General features: G+C 51.9%; 1 protein-coding gene across 1 annotated transcript in view; it reads left to right on the forward strand.

Moving 5' to 3' along the window:
* The first annotated feature begins 6,812 nt into the window (after positions 1-6,812).
* The window catches only part of CELSR3 (cadherin EGF LAG seven-pass G-type receptor 3), a 145,156-nt gene continuing 138,792 nt past the window's right edge, over positions 6,813-13,176 (forward strand). Inside the window, exon 1 of the mRNA XM_044451518.1 lies at positions 6,813-10,308. Within this exon, the coding sequence (XP_044307453.1) occupies positions 6,813-10,308 (3,496 nt within the window). The remainder of the gene's footprint in view (positions 10,309-13,176) is intronic.

Consider the following 13,176-nt stretch of genomic DNA (forward strand, 5'->3'; position numbering starts at 1 on the left):
ATCTCCTGCTTGTCCCATCCCGTACTTCTATAACCATCTTGCACATTAAAAAATTGCCCCCCTGCACTGTGTGCAAATGCTCTCCAAGAGTGGGCAGTTTGTGGCCCTTTGGATGTTGTTGGACTGCAACTCCTATCAGCTCTGGCCAACAGAGCTAAAGGTGAGGGATGATGGGAGATGCAGTCCAAAAGCATCTGGAAGGCCACATATTGCCCAGCCTGTTCTGAAGCCTCCAGCCTAAGCTATCCTTTGTGCCTACAATGTATCACGAAGCAACATGAGGCATGCTTCTTAAGCCCTCCTTTCGCCTCTTAGCCAAGCTTGACTGGCAGAGTTCAGTCTGTAAACCAGCAACAGAGGTGCACACCATTGTTCTCAACTATCACCTTGCAATCTCTTCTCCTGATTAAAGGTGCAAGTTTCCAAAAGTTGTGGACCCTTCCTCTGCTCAGAGGTGCACCTTTAGCTGAAGGTGCCTGATGCTGCACTTGGGACCACCCAAGTCTTCCTGTGTGCTCTGCCAAGAGTGCTGGCATCTCTGTCCTGCATCTTGTCTTGACCAAACAGCTCAGTAGCTACACAGGAGACCGAGGCCCAAAGGTCCAAGTCACCCACCTTTGGAGGAGGTCTCCAAGAAGTGACGTGGGCAGAAGCCTTGGGAGGGACAGAGACAAACGGCAGCACCAACCAGCATCACACTAGGAGCCTGATCCTGTGCGTGCTGACTCTAAGGCAAGCCGCCCTGGCGCACGCCTAGAACCTGCTCAGATGCATGCCTAGGACTAAAGCAGCCCTGGGAAACAGGTTGCCCTTCAGATACTGTTGAACCACAGTTCCCACCGTCCCTCACTATTGGCTTCGCTGGCTGGAGCAGCAGTCCTATAGCATCCACGCTGACCTAAAGCACACAACAATGTCCCAAATAAATTCAGGGTCCTCCCCCTTAAAATATGGCATGGAGCTCTCAAAACCTAAAGCAATCGATAAGCACTGGAGCATCGCAAGGAACCCCTGTAATTCTTTCATGGATCAGAGCAAACAACACAAGCCAACAAAAAGCCCCCCTCCAAATCTTGGTTTACTGAGTGGCAGCCTGGGAACAGCAGCCTCCTTTGTCCAATTGATTTTTTTTACTCAATGTCTTTTGTCATCTTTGTATTTCCAGCACACAGCTAACAAGCTGAGAGCGCAAGCTCCAAAAGAGCAGTCAAGTCCTGTATTAGGAGCTGGTGTTAAAGAAGGCAGCATGTTCGTACTGTAATTTGTCTGACGGCCCATTTCCAGGAAATATCTGATGTAACGAGACCCCGAGCTCAGTGTAATGCATACATTAGCCTCCTCATACAGGAGGCAGTGAATCTTGTGATGAACTGAGATCAGCTCTGGTCCTAAGCAAGGGGAGGGGGGCGCAGTGGAAGCTCATGTGTTAGTCACCATGGCCTTCACCATCCGTTCGTGTCAACACAGCTCTGCTTCCCACAGCTTGCGATTCCTGCTTCCTCCAAAGCACAAGCTCCTGATTTTCCAAGCTGAAGCCTAGCCCATGCACTAACCATGTTCCCATTTGGTATTTCAAGGGAAGAAAACACTTGGCTATGCGAAAATCTGAACTGTCATCTTCTTAGAAGAAATTGAGAACATAGGCAAGATTGCAGGCTGCAAGCAAGCTGTGTTTGGCTCAAATTAAAAAAAAAAAAAAATCCCAAGCAGTCATTGGAAACCAGCCTTGCTGTCACAGTTTTCAAGCTCCAAGTATTCCTGTTTGAAATCACCCATGAAATGTGATCTTGTGGCTGCTTAACAACTAACACATTTCTTCTGGCATAAGCATTTGCAGATGCAGTTCCATTTCATCCAATGTGCAAAGTGTTTCCGAGGGTTTCAGGTCTGTACACAGTATCTATTGGGAGCAGGGGAAAATGGCAAGAAAGAAATTAAATGCCAAAGGTACTAACAGTGGCGACTGCGTTATTAATGGGGGACGTTCACACAACAGTTGCTGCTGATAACACAAATATCCTGGCATTAAGCCACTTAACACATGGAGAAAGCAGTCTTACAGTCTTGGGGATGCCTCCTTGGGTCCACAGATGAATTGCAAAAGCCCCTCTGAAGTCTTCAGTGAAACTAGTTTGAACTCTATACTGTGCACAGCTCCAGAATCTGCTTGGATGTGGAGAGAACTCTGACCTTGTAGTGGTTTCTCTGATTTCAGAGTTGCACCCTGGGCCAAAATGGGCTGGAACTTTGATCTTGGAGAGGAAGAAAAGGCATGTGGTGATGCCAAGCCCGTGAGCAGGGAGGGAGCAGGCGTGTAGAAACATTCCAACACACAAACACACTTGAAGTTGTAACTCCAACATTATAACTATGCAATAACTTCATCTCTGCAACACCAGAAAACAAATGAAATATTTGTCTATAGCCCTAAAGGGTGTAGAGATAAATGCAGCTTTTACAACACTGGGGCAACAGAATCTCCACTGGCATGTCCTGGCAAGTTGAGGTGCCACCTCTGGGAAGGCTGTGCCACATATGGGCGTTCCACAAGCCAGATTCCTTAGGGCCACCCTAAGAAAGTCTTCCCTGACTGATCTTTATGGTTATCACATCACACTCCTATCCCACTCTTCTTCCACTTGCAAAGAACCCAAGGCAGCTAGCAGCTTACAAGTTAGGCTGAGAGTGTCTGACTGGCCCAAAGTCAGCCAGTCGGCGTTTGTGGCTGAGTGGCAACTGCAAAACAGCTCTCCTGAATCCCAGGCCAGCATTGCAGCCACTGTGCCACCTGGCTCTCAAATCCCAGGCTGGCTTGTTGGTATTGGGAAGGCAGGGCTGGCTGGGAAATGCTGCAGTTGTAGCCCAACACATCTCGAGGGCACAAGGCTAGGAAAACCTGGCTTAAACCCCTGCCACTTATGGCTGTCTGTAAGCAAAGAATGCTTGGGCTACCTTATCTAAAACAGGAGACAAGCACAGGGTACCTAGAGAAGAAAGCAGACTAACAATTCCCCTGTAACTGTTTGCCTAATTTTCCTCCATGCCCTGAAACGTTTTTGCTTTGGTCATTTTGGGACGGAGAAGACTGTTCGCCACTATTCTTCCTGTTCCCGTGTGCCTTACAATCACATGTGGCAGACACACAATCCGGGCCCTGCCAGATGCGTTTGGCTTCCTTATTTTGCCCATAGATTTGAGCAGCATGGCATTATTAAGACAAAACAAAGGCAAAATCAACAGTCAAGCAAAAACCAAAGGGGAAAAAGTGGGCCCATGCAAGCTGGAAGTAAAAGCGGTAAATCCTGTCTTCAATCAACAGTGTGAGCTTCTCATTCAGGCAGCAATTTTCTGGTTTCCTCATTCTAATTAAAATCTTATTGTGCAGAGAAGTTCATTCCCCCACTCCCTGCTATGCTTTTGAAATATGTGTTAAGTCAGGTCCACAAGCACAGCTCCCTAATCCATGTGGTCATCCTGACTACAGGAAAGGAATAAACCAAGGGAGCTGGAACCCCAGGGAGTGGCTTGGCATCCCCCCTCCCCAATAACTTAAGTGAGGCAAAAATAGGAGGGAGCGGATGGAAGAAACAGCAAGAAATGGCATGTGTCAAACCGGGAGGCAGCTATCCTGGACGCGGCAAGTAAAGGATGAGAAAAAGCACCATTTTGATTTTCTGTGCCAGAACTACAGAGTTCATCAACTCCAGTCAGTGCCTCGGGATGATGGGGGCTGTAGGCCAATGCACCTGGCTGGCACCGCTTTGGGGAAGGCTGATCGATGCAGCTTAAGGGCTTTGTGAAGCACTCTGCCTACCATGCAGCAGAGAGTGAGATCGTCCATTCTGGCCCCCTTCTAAAACCGAAGCCGCCTCATCGCCACAGAGCTCAGGGTCTATGTGGCTTTCTCCCACTTTCCCCTTTTATTGTTGCAGCAACCCTGCGAGGTGGATTTCAGCCTTATTCCACCCAGTAGGCTGAATCACTCGGGGGCTTTGAACCAGCGTCTTTCCATTCCCACCTGCCGCAACACATGCCCTCTAACTCGTACAGAACCGTCCTCAGAGCACACGCCGACTGCAGCCGGACTTGCATCAGCTCTAGCTCATCTGAGGGCCTCTTTCTCCACTGCCCCCTACCTGGATTTCTTCCCATTAAAATCTCCTCCTTGCTCAGAGGTCTGTCTGTGCGGGGCCTGGGGCCTGCGCCTCTTAACACCATTTGCCTGAATGACCTTGCCTCCCTTCCATTATACAGCATGGGTGAAGTTGGCCCCTAGTTCTCAGCAACTTTGTTGAAACAGAGATCCAAGAATAGCTGGAATAGGATAATGTATTCTGCAGGCCTGAGTACCCTGTGATGATGTTTGGCACCCTCCCCTTTCAGCCACAACACATCATTCCCTTGCTCTGTTGAAGACTGCCCTGCAGTTGCCTTCCCTGCCACTGCCAGATGGAGTCACTCCTTTTTCTGCCTGCTCCTTCTCCCCACAATCCTTGACCTCCATCCTCCTCCATATCTTCCCATTGCTGGCTAGTGTGTTCTTTAGGAGCCAGCCTAATTTCAGCACCCTTCCCATCTCTCAGTTTCCTTTGACTTGTTGCCAGGTTTCTTTTTCTTCAAAGTCTACCAACCCCTTAGAAATAAGCTGTTTCACTGGTCTTTGCTACCTTACCCCAACATCGCCCTTTAGATGATGATGCATATTACTTTACTTTCTTCCAAATGTGGTCAGTCTGCCTGTGAGGTGCTCATTCTGCTGAGTGTGGCCCTGGGAGACTGCCCCAAAGTCCCACTCTAATGGTGCCACAATGTCAACAGATGTTTGAAATTAATAGAGGTCTAAGTATGCCTGCAATTCTGTGTACACTAAGGAGTCAACCCCCATTAAACTCAGTGGGATTTACCTCTAAGTAGGCATGCGCTGGATTGAATGGCACCCCAGTTAGCTTTTAGGAAGCCATCTCTCTTCTAGACCAATAATATGGTTATTATTCTGAGATAGGTTCTATATTTTCTTGGACTATCAAGAAAAGTTAGAAAACATAGTTGATGTTCATTGTTGCAGAACATTTATGCATCATATGGAACATCAGAGAATTTTGTGCTCTGGCTTAAGCTAGAGAAAATAACCAGTTGCGTAGTTTCTTATATTCACTAATATAGTTTATACTGCCTAATTTGCCAGTCTATAAGCATGCGTTAAAAGGAGTAATGTCCCTTTACCCTATCTATGCATATACAATCAACTGGTTCAGCTATGCTAAAGTGTAACCAAACCGGCTTGTGATAACTTTCAATATATGCCCACGGGACCAACAGCAATTATATGGGTTTCCTCAATGGTCTCCTCCAGGACTTCAGGGTCACACCTACCTCAGTGCCTTGCTAGAGGGCCTGTCTCCCACAAAGTTCCCAAGACATCTCCTCTACAGCACAATCCAAGGCAAGTGTCCTAAGAATGAAGTCCTACTTATTTCAGTTGGTCTTACTCCCAGGCAAGATCGGACAGGATTGAAGCCTTGGGGACCTAAATAGCCTAATGCAGCTTTCCGCAAACTGGAGCCCTCCAGATGGACTGGACTACAAATCCCTTCTCTCCCAGCCACTCTGTCTGGGCATAATGGGAGCAGTAGTCAAGCACACCCGGAGGGAGTCAGGCTAGGGCGCCGCTCCCTATTTCGTCCCCGAGTTGCAGATCAGCACGTCGGACAGCTCCCGGAGGCCTCGCAGGCTTGCGCCGCGCGGCCCCTTCGCACGCCTCCTTCCCGCTCGGAGCGGACTCGCCCGCCCAGACCCCGCCCAGGCGGCTCTTCCGCCGCTGCACGGCGCGTCCTCCCACGCCCTTCTCCTCCCCTCGCGATCCCATCTGCCCACAAGGAATATGGCGGAGGCGGCGGCTTCAGCCGCCTACGCCAGACGGGTGGGCGCTACCACGGCAGGGCGGCGGGAGGGGGGTTGGAAGGAGGGCGGAGCGGACCATCGGGGCAGCCGGGAGCCATGTTGGGGCTGCGGGAGGAGGCGATGTTGCCGCCGCCGCCGCCGCCGCCGCCGCTGCCACGGAGCAGCCAGGCCCGCAGGGAAGGCAGCCACCGCCGCTCCTAGATAGATGGTGGTGGCGGCGCAGGCGGAGAAGGGGGCAGAGGCGAGGCGGGGCCGGGGGAGCGCCAGGCCCGGGCAGCCGGGCAGGGGGGCGGGGAAGGGGCCGAGGGACCATGGCAGAGCTGCCGCCGCCGGGACCACGCCGCCGCCGTCCTGGCCAGCGCCGCCGCCGCCGGCGCCCGTGGCTGCTGCTGCCGCCGCCGCTGCTGCTGCTGCTCCCTTTGTTCCCCTTCAGCCTGGGGGAGCCAGCGGACGGGGGGGACCCGTGCTGCGGCCGCCGGGTGGGACCGGAGGGGCCGAGCCGCGCGCTGCCGTGCCTCGCCGTCGTCGAGGAACTGTGGAGAGCCGCCCCCTCCGCCCCGGGGGGCGGCTGCCTCTGCGCGGGGCCCCGCTGGCACCCCCAGGCGGAGCAGGGCCCGGCCGCCCGCACTTGCCCCTCCGCTGCCGGACCCGCCGCCCCAGAGAGCGGCCGGGCGAGAACTCGATGTCCGGCAGGCGCCCCGCGGCAGGGGGAAAGCGGCCCCTCCTGCTTGTGGATTATAAACGCTTCCGCACTTTTCCCGGATCAGCCGAGCCCGGCGTGTCGCGGCTGGACGAGCTGGGGATGCCTCGTGAGGCTGGCTACGCTTCGGGCGGTCAGCGGGCCGTCGGGCGGCACCTCCGCCCCATCCCTCTCCAGAACCGGTGCGGCAGCGAAGGGTCCGGCCAGTGCGATGCCCCGTGAGGAGGGCCGCCCACCCCAAGCGCCCCATCCCAGCGCGGCTGCAGCCCGGACGCAGCGAGCCCGCCCCTGCGTGCAGCGCTTCCTCTGCGCGCGGAACGGGACCTCTGTCTGCCTGCTGGCGGTCTGCGGGGGCCCGGGCTGCGCAAGGGCGAGGAACCGAGCCGGGAGCCTGGAAGCGCTGCCGCCGCCGCCTCGCCTGCCCGCCATGCGGCTCGCTTCCTTTTGCCGCTCCCGCGCCCACTCGCCTTTCTGCGGCTGGCTCGTTTTCTGGACCTGCCTCCAGCTCTGCGCGGGCCAACCGATGCGCTCCGGGGGACCTCGCCGCTGCGCCGGTGAGTGCTGCGGCGCCGGCCAGGAGCAATGCTGGGCCGGGGGAACCGGCGCGGAACTCGTTTCAGAACCACCAGCGCCCGGGACAGCTCCCGGCGGCGTGCAGGGCGCCCCGCGGAGCCAGCCGCCGCGCCATCCGCTGCCCTGCCTTCGCTTCGGTCTGCTGGACCCGGCCAAAGGCTGTTTACACACTCCTCGCTTCGGCGTGGATTTCGGAAGCCCGTCAACTCCAGGATTCTTTCCTTACCTGCCTTTAAAACCTACTCATCCAACTATGCAGAAGGAGCAAACGTATTCCTCCTGTGCCCAGAGATGGAAGAGGAGGAGGAAGAGAGAGGGGGACTTGCTCCCTTTGCTGAGAATCCGGAGGGCAGCCAATCGCCACCCCCTCTTCCCTCAGTATAATTACCAGGTCCAAGTGGCCGAAAACCAGCCTCCAGGGACCCCTGTGATAACAATGGCAGCACAAGATCCCAATTCAGGGGAAGCCGGTCGGCTGATCTATTCCATGGATGCCTTGATGAACAGCAGATCTTTGGAGCTGTTTAGCATAGATTCCCAAACTGGCCTCATCAGCACCACAGAAGTTTTGGACAGGGAAAACATGGACCTACACTACTTCCGTGTGACGGCTGTGGATCATGGGGTTCCTCGGCTTTCTGCCACCACCATGGTGGCTATCACTGTGGCTGACAGAAATGACCACAGCCCAGTGTTTGAGCAGAGTGAGTACAGAGAGACTATCCGAGAAAATGTTGAAGAAGGCTACCCGATCCTACAGTTAAGGGCCACCGACGTGGACTCACCACCAAATGCCAACATCAGATACCGTTTCGTAAATGAGCAAGCAGCCCACTCCGTCTTTGAGATAGATCCACGGTCAGGGTTGATCACCACCAGTGGGCAAGTGGACAGGGAGAAAATGGAGAAATATTCTCTGGTGGTGGAGGCAAATGATCAAGGTAAGGAACCTGGCCCTCGATCAGCCACTGTGAGAGTCTATATAACTGTCCTTGATGAGAATGACAATGTCCCACAGTTCAGTGAGAAGCGGTATATAGTCCAGGTAAGAGAAGACATAAGACCCCATTCAGAGATTTTGAGAGTGACTGCCAGTGACTTGGACAAAGACAATAATGCCTTAGTTCATTATAACATCATCAGTGGGAATAGCAGGGGGCAGTTTTCCATTGACAGTGTGACTGGCGAAATCCAGGTGGTGGCTAGTTTGGACTTCGAAGTGGAGCGGGAATATGCTCTGAGGATACGGGCCCAGGACTCAGGGCGGCCTCCTCTGTCCAACAACACAGGTATGGTGAGCATCCAAGTTGTGGACATCAATGATCACGCTCCCATCTTTGTGAGCACCCCTTTCCAAATATCTGTCTTGGAAAATGCCCCTTTGGGCCATTCAGTGATCCACATCCAAGCCGTGGATGCAGATTACGGAGAGAACTCTCGCTTGGAATACAAGCTGAGCGGGGTCTCACCTGACACCCCCTTTGTGGTGAACAGTGCCACAGGCTGGATTACTGTGAGTGGTCCTTTGGACCGAGAAACTGTGGAGCACTATTTCTTTGGGGTGGAGGCCCGGGACCATGGCTCTCCGTCCCTGTCTGCTTCTGCTAGTGTCACCATCACTGTAATGGATGTGAATGACAATCGGCCTGAATTCACCCAGAAGGAATATTTCATCCGTCTCAATGAGGATGCTGCTGTGGGCACCAGCGTTCTCAGTGTCACCGCAATCGACCGGGACGTGAATAGCGCCATCAGCTATCAGATAACAGGTGGGAACACACGGAACCGCTTTGCCATCAGCATGCAGGGTGGGGTGGGGCTAATTACCCTCTCTTTGCCGCTGGATTACAAACAGGAGAGGCGCTTTGTGCTAACAGTGACAGCCTCTGACCGGACCCTGCACGATAATTGCCATGTTCACATCAACATAACTGATGCCAACACCCATAGGCCTGTCTTCCAGAGTGCCCATTACTCTGTTAGCGTTAATGAGGACCGCCCTGCAGGCAGCACCGTGGTCGTGATCAGTGCGACGGATGACGACGTCGGGGAAAATGCCAGGATCACCTACTACTTGGAGGACAACATCCCTCAGTTTCGGATCGATGCAGACACCGGGGCCATCACTTTGCAGGCAGAGCTGGATTATGAGGATCAGGTTACCTACACGCTGGCCATTACAGCCAAAGATAACGGGATCCCCCAGAAAGCAGACACGACCTACGTCGAAATCATGGTGAATGACGTCAATGACAACGCCCCTCAGTTCGTCAGTGCCCACTACCAAGGCATTATCTCTGAGGACAGCCCCCCCTTCACCAGTGTGCTCCAGATCTCGGCTACTGACCGGGACGCCCACGCCAATGGACGGGTGCAGTACACCTTCCAGAACGGAGAAGATGGGGACGGGGATTTCACCATAGAACCCACATCCGGGATCATCCGCACCGTGCGCAGGCTGGACCGGGAGAGCATCCCCGTCTATGAACTCACGGCGTATGCCGTGGACAGAGGGATCCCCCCGCAGAGAACCCCCGTCCATATTCAAGTCACTGTGCAGGATGTCAACGACAATGCCCCCGTCTTCCCGGCTGAGGAGTTTGAGGTCTTGGTGAAGGAGAATAGCATTGTGGGCTCTGTGGTGGCCCAGATCACAGCCGTTGATCCCGACGAGGGGCCCAATGCCCAGATCATGTATCAGATTGTGGAAGGCAACATTCCGGAAATTTTCCAGATGGACATATTTTCAGGGGAGCTCACTGCCCTGATTGACCTGGACTATGAGACCAAGCCGGAGTTTGTCATCGTAGTCCAGGCCACCTCTGCCCCTCTTGTGAGCAGAGCCACAGTCCACATCAAGCTCATTGATCAGAATGATAACAGCCCCATTCTTAAGAATTTCCAGATTCTCTTTAACAATTACATCTCCAACAAGTCCAACACCTTCCCATCTGGAGTCATAGGAAAGATACCTGCCTATGACCCAGATGTGTCCGACCGCCTCTTCTACACCTTTGAACGAGGGAACGAGCTGCACTTGTTGATTGTCAATCAGACCAGTGGGGAACTCCGCCTGAGTCGTAAGCTGGACAACAACCGTCCCTTGGTGGCCTCCATGCTGGTGACTGTCACAGGTAAAGACCATCACTGCTCTTTCAGAGATAGTGACAGTGTTGCATTTCCCTGTCTTGTAATGTTTGGGCCAGCCTGTTAGCTCCTGCTAAACAGTTCCAAGTTCTAAGCATTTGGGTCATTGTGCCGCTGGAAGGCGGGCAGCCAAAGGAAAAAAAAAATCAACCTTGGATAGTAATTACACTGGTGGATCTTTTATTTATTTTCCCCCAGTTTCCTTTAGGGCATTATAGCTCAGTGGGCTACCAAAAAGGCAAGATTTGATTGCTCGCTATTATCTCATGGCAGACTCATTTCATAATTTATTAGACGGAGCCAGGTTCCTGCCCTGAAGAGTTTACAATCTAAATTAGATAAAGTGCACACAAAGGAAGGAAGGAAGGATGTAAATTGGTAAGCTAAACCTGCTTGTTGCTTGGAGCATTCAGAAGGGGAGCGGAGAGGCTTCCTGGATTATTTCTTGGCCTTCTTTTCATACATAATAGTCCAGTAAATATGGAGGATGTTATGGCGAGGTCTTTGTGGGGCCTCAGGGACAATAGAAATGAGGTCTGACAGTCCAGCAGCAACAAGTGATGGGACCTGGAGAACTTGTTTGAATAGTAGTTGTCCCACAGAGCGCTGGGGTGTGGAGTAGTTGACCCTAAGAAGGAGATAGTAACCAGTATAGTGTTTTTTGAGTCATGCTTACCACTTTGGATTGTGCTTCTTGTTTGATGTGATTATGCAGCCTAGTAAATAATAGTGTGGAGTCTGTCACAGCCAACTGGGGTTTCCACTTGGTTTGGTGGGTAGCAGGCATATTGACAAGCATTCCTGGCACCCAAAAATATCTTTGTCTGGATTGGGAGATCCTTGACAGGTGACAAAAATGAGTTCTTTTTTTGATTCCATATTGTTCTCTAAGGCTATCTGTTATTCCGTGTAATACAGAAGAGCTCTGAGTAGCAAGCAAAGATTTGCTAATCGTTTATTTAAAAATATCACTATCCTGCTATTCTTCCCTAAGGAGGTCACAATGGCATATTTTAAAAAAACAGAGAATCAGTAAGATTCAGTCACAAAAGTATCTAGGAGTACTCCAAAACCTGGTTTAGAAGTGTTTACAATGCCCTCCAAAATGCACACAATGAAGGAGCCATGTGGCTCTTCTGGAGGAAGAACCTACAGCGGCAAGAGGCTACCACAGAAAAGGCCCCGTCATGTGTTGGCACAGTATGAATACCTGGAGGATCAGCAGCCAGGGCCTCTGTGGAAGCTCTCTGTTCTCCAGGAGGGTTATAAGATGTTTGTTTTTTAGACAACTGCTTGCAAGCCAATTGAGACTTTATAAAGAGGGGGGGGGGGGGGGGGGGGAATAACATGAGCCCTCTAACTCCCCCTTGACAGAAGCCTGGCCTGAGCATTCTGAACTAACTGAAGTTTCCCAATAGTCTTCAATGGCAGGTCTACTCAGTAGGGAGAGCCTACTATAAGCACTACATCATATAAGTTAAGATGATGACTGAACCCATTAAACTGGCTGATGATGTTGAAAGAAGTGACTGTCGCCCTCCAGCATATGCCCACGAATCATTACTCTTCATCTCCCAGGCCACACTCTTTCCCATGTGTAAGTCATGGTAAGACTGAGTTACTTTTGCAAACTGCTTTTCAAGAAGAACATGAAGAAAACACAGAAGTATGACTGGCGCTTGTCTCATGTGTTTGAGGGTTAATTGAATGAAGAGCAAGAGGTGCCTAGGGTAGGGTAGAATTCCCTAACCTGGTGCTCACCAGATGTTCTGAACTTCAATTCCCATCAGCCCCAGCTAGAATGCCCAGGAGACAAGAGGGCTGGGAGTTGTAGTCCAACGCATGTGGAAGCACTGAGATGGAGAAGGCTAGGCAAAGGCGTCAGGGCTCTGCCTTGCCACAGGGTGTTGGAATGAAGGGAATGCTTCCGAGCAGGGCAGAGTGGCTTTTTTTCCCCAAAACTACAAGCCACATGTATGAATTTGGGAGTAAAGGGCTCAGGAGCAGAGGGCATCACTTACATTTATGCTTTTCAGCCCCAGCACCTCTCCTTCTAAGAATAATGCGCTGAGTATACCGGTTAAATGCACCCCTAAGCCTGTGGGTCTGTTATGTTTCCCTTCTCTCTCTCTTTCCTGGCTATGGGACATATAGTCCTCCAGAGTTTTTTGAAAGAAACAAGATTATTTTGCTTCCCTTTGCCCCTAGAAATTGATCTAGTGTTGCCTGGGGAGGCTACCCGACCTGGCTGCTGAAAATACCAGTCCCTCTCACTGCTAGAAGGAAAGGGTTCCCACACCTTGGGGCCTTCACAGGACTGGCCTGCCTACTGTCACCTAACCAAGGTTGGCCCTCAGACTCAGATTTCATCAAAACTGCTCTTTCCCATTTAATTAATTTCATCAGACATATTCACTTGCCTTGTCAGCATTTCTGTCCTGGCTACAGTCCCTTCTTTGTCCTCCCTGCCCTCCTAGAAAATCAGGTTTGTTTGTACATAGGCTCAGAGAATTAATCCCACTCCTCTTTAATGTTACACTTGTAATACTGGATTACCAATTTCCCAGGTACATTATTCTAAGAGGTGTCTGTGGCTCAGGCAGAAAAGAGGGCAAGAACTCCCACCTCTGATCCACAATTAAAAAACAGATTTTCCTTGTTGCTGGCCCGATTGCAACACCATCTTTTGAGAAATACAGCCAGGGAGCCCTGCATGTATGTCTATAAAGGGGTTTCTAGAAGACCCCCCTGTTCTGTAAGGAGATGTGATTTCAGTCTGATGGATGAGAATCAGAAAAAGAGAAGGAGTTCCAGGAAGAGCCAAAGGCCATTGAGGGAGATGGAAGGTTGGGGCG

Source organism: Varanus komodoensis, unplaced genomic scaffold (genome assembly GCF_004798865.1).
Source record: "Varanus komodoensis strain SLA01 unplaced genomic scaffold, ASM479886v1 scaffold6_2, whole genome shotgun sequence".
In the NCBI taxonomy this organism is placed as follows: Eukaryota; Metazoa; Chordata; class Lepidosauria; order Squamata; family Varanidae; genus Varanus; species Varanus komodoensis.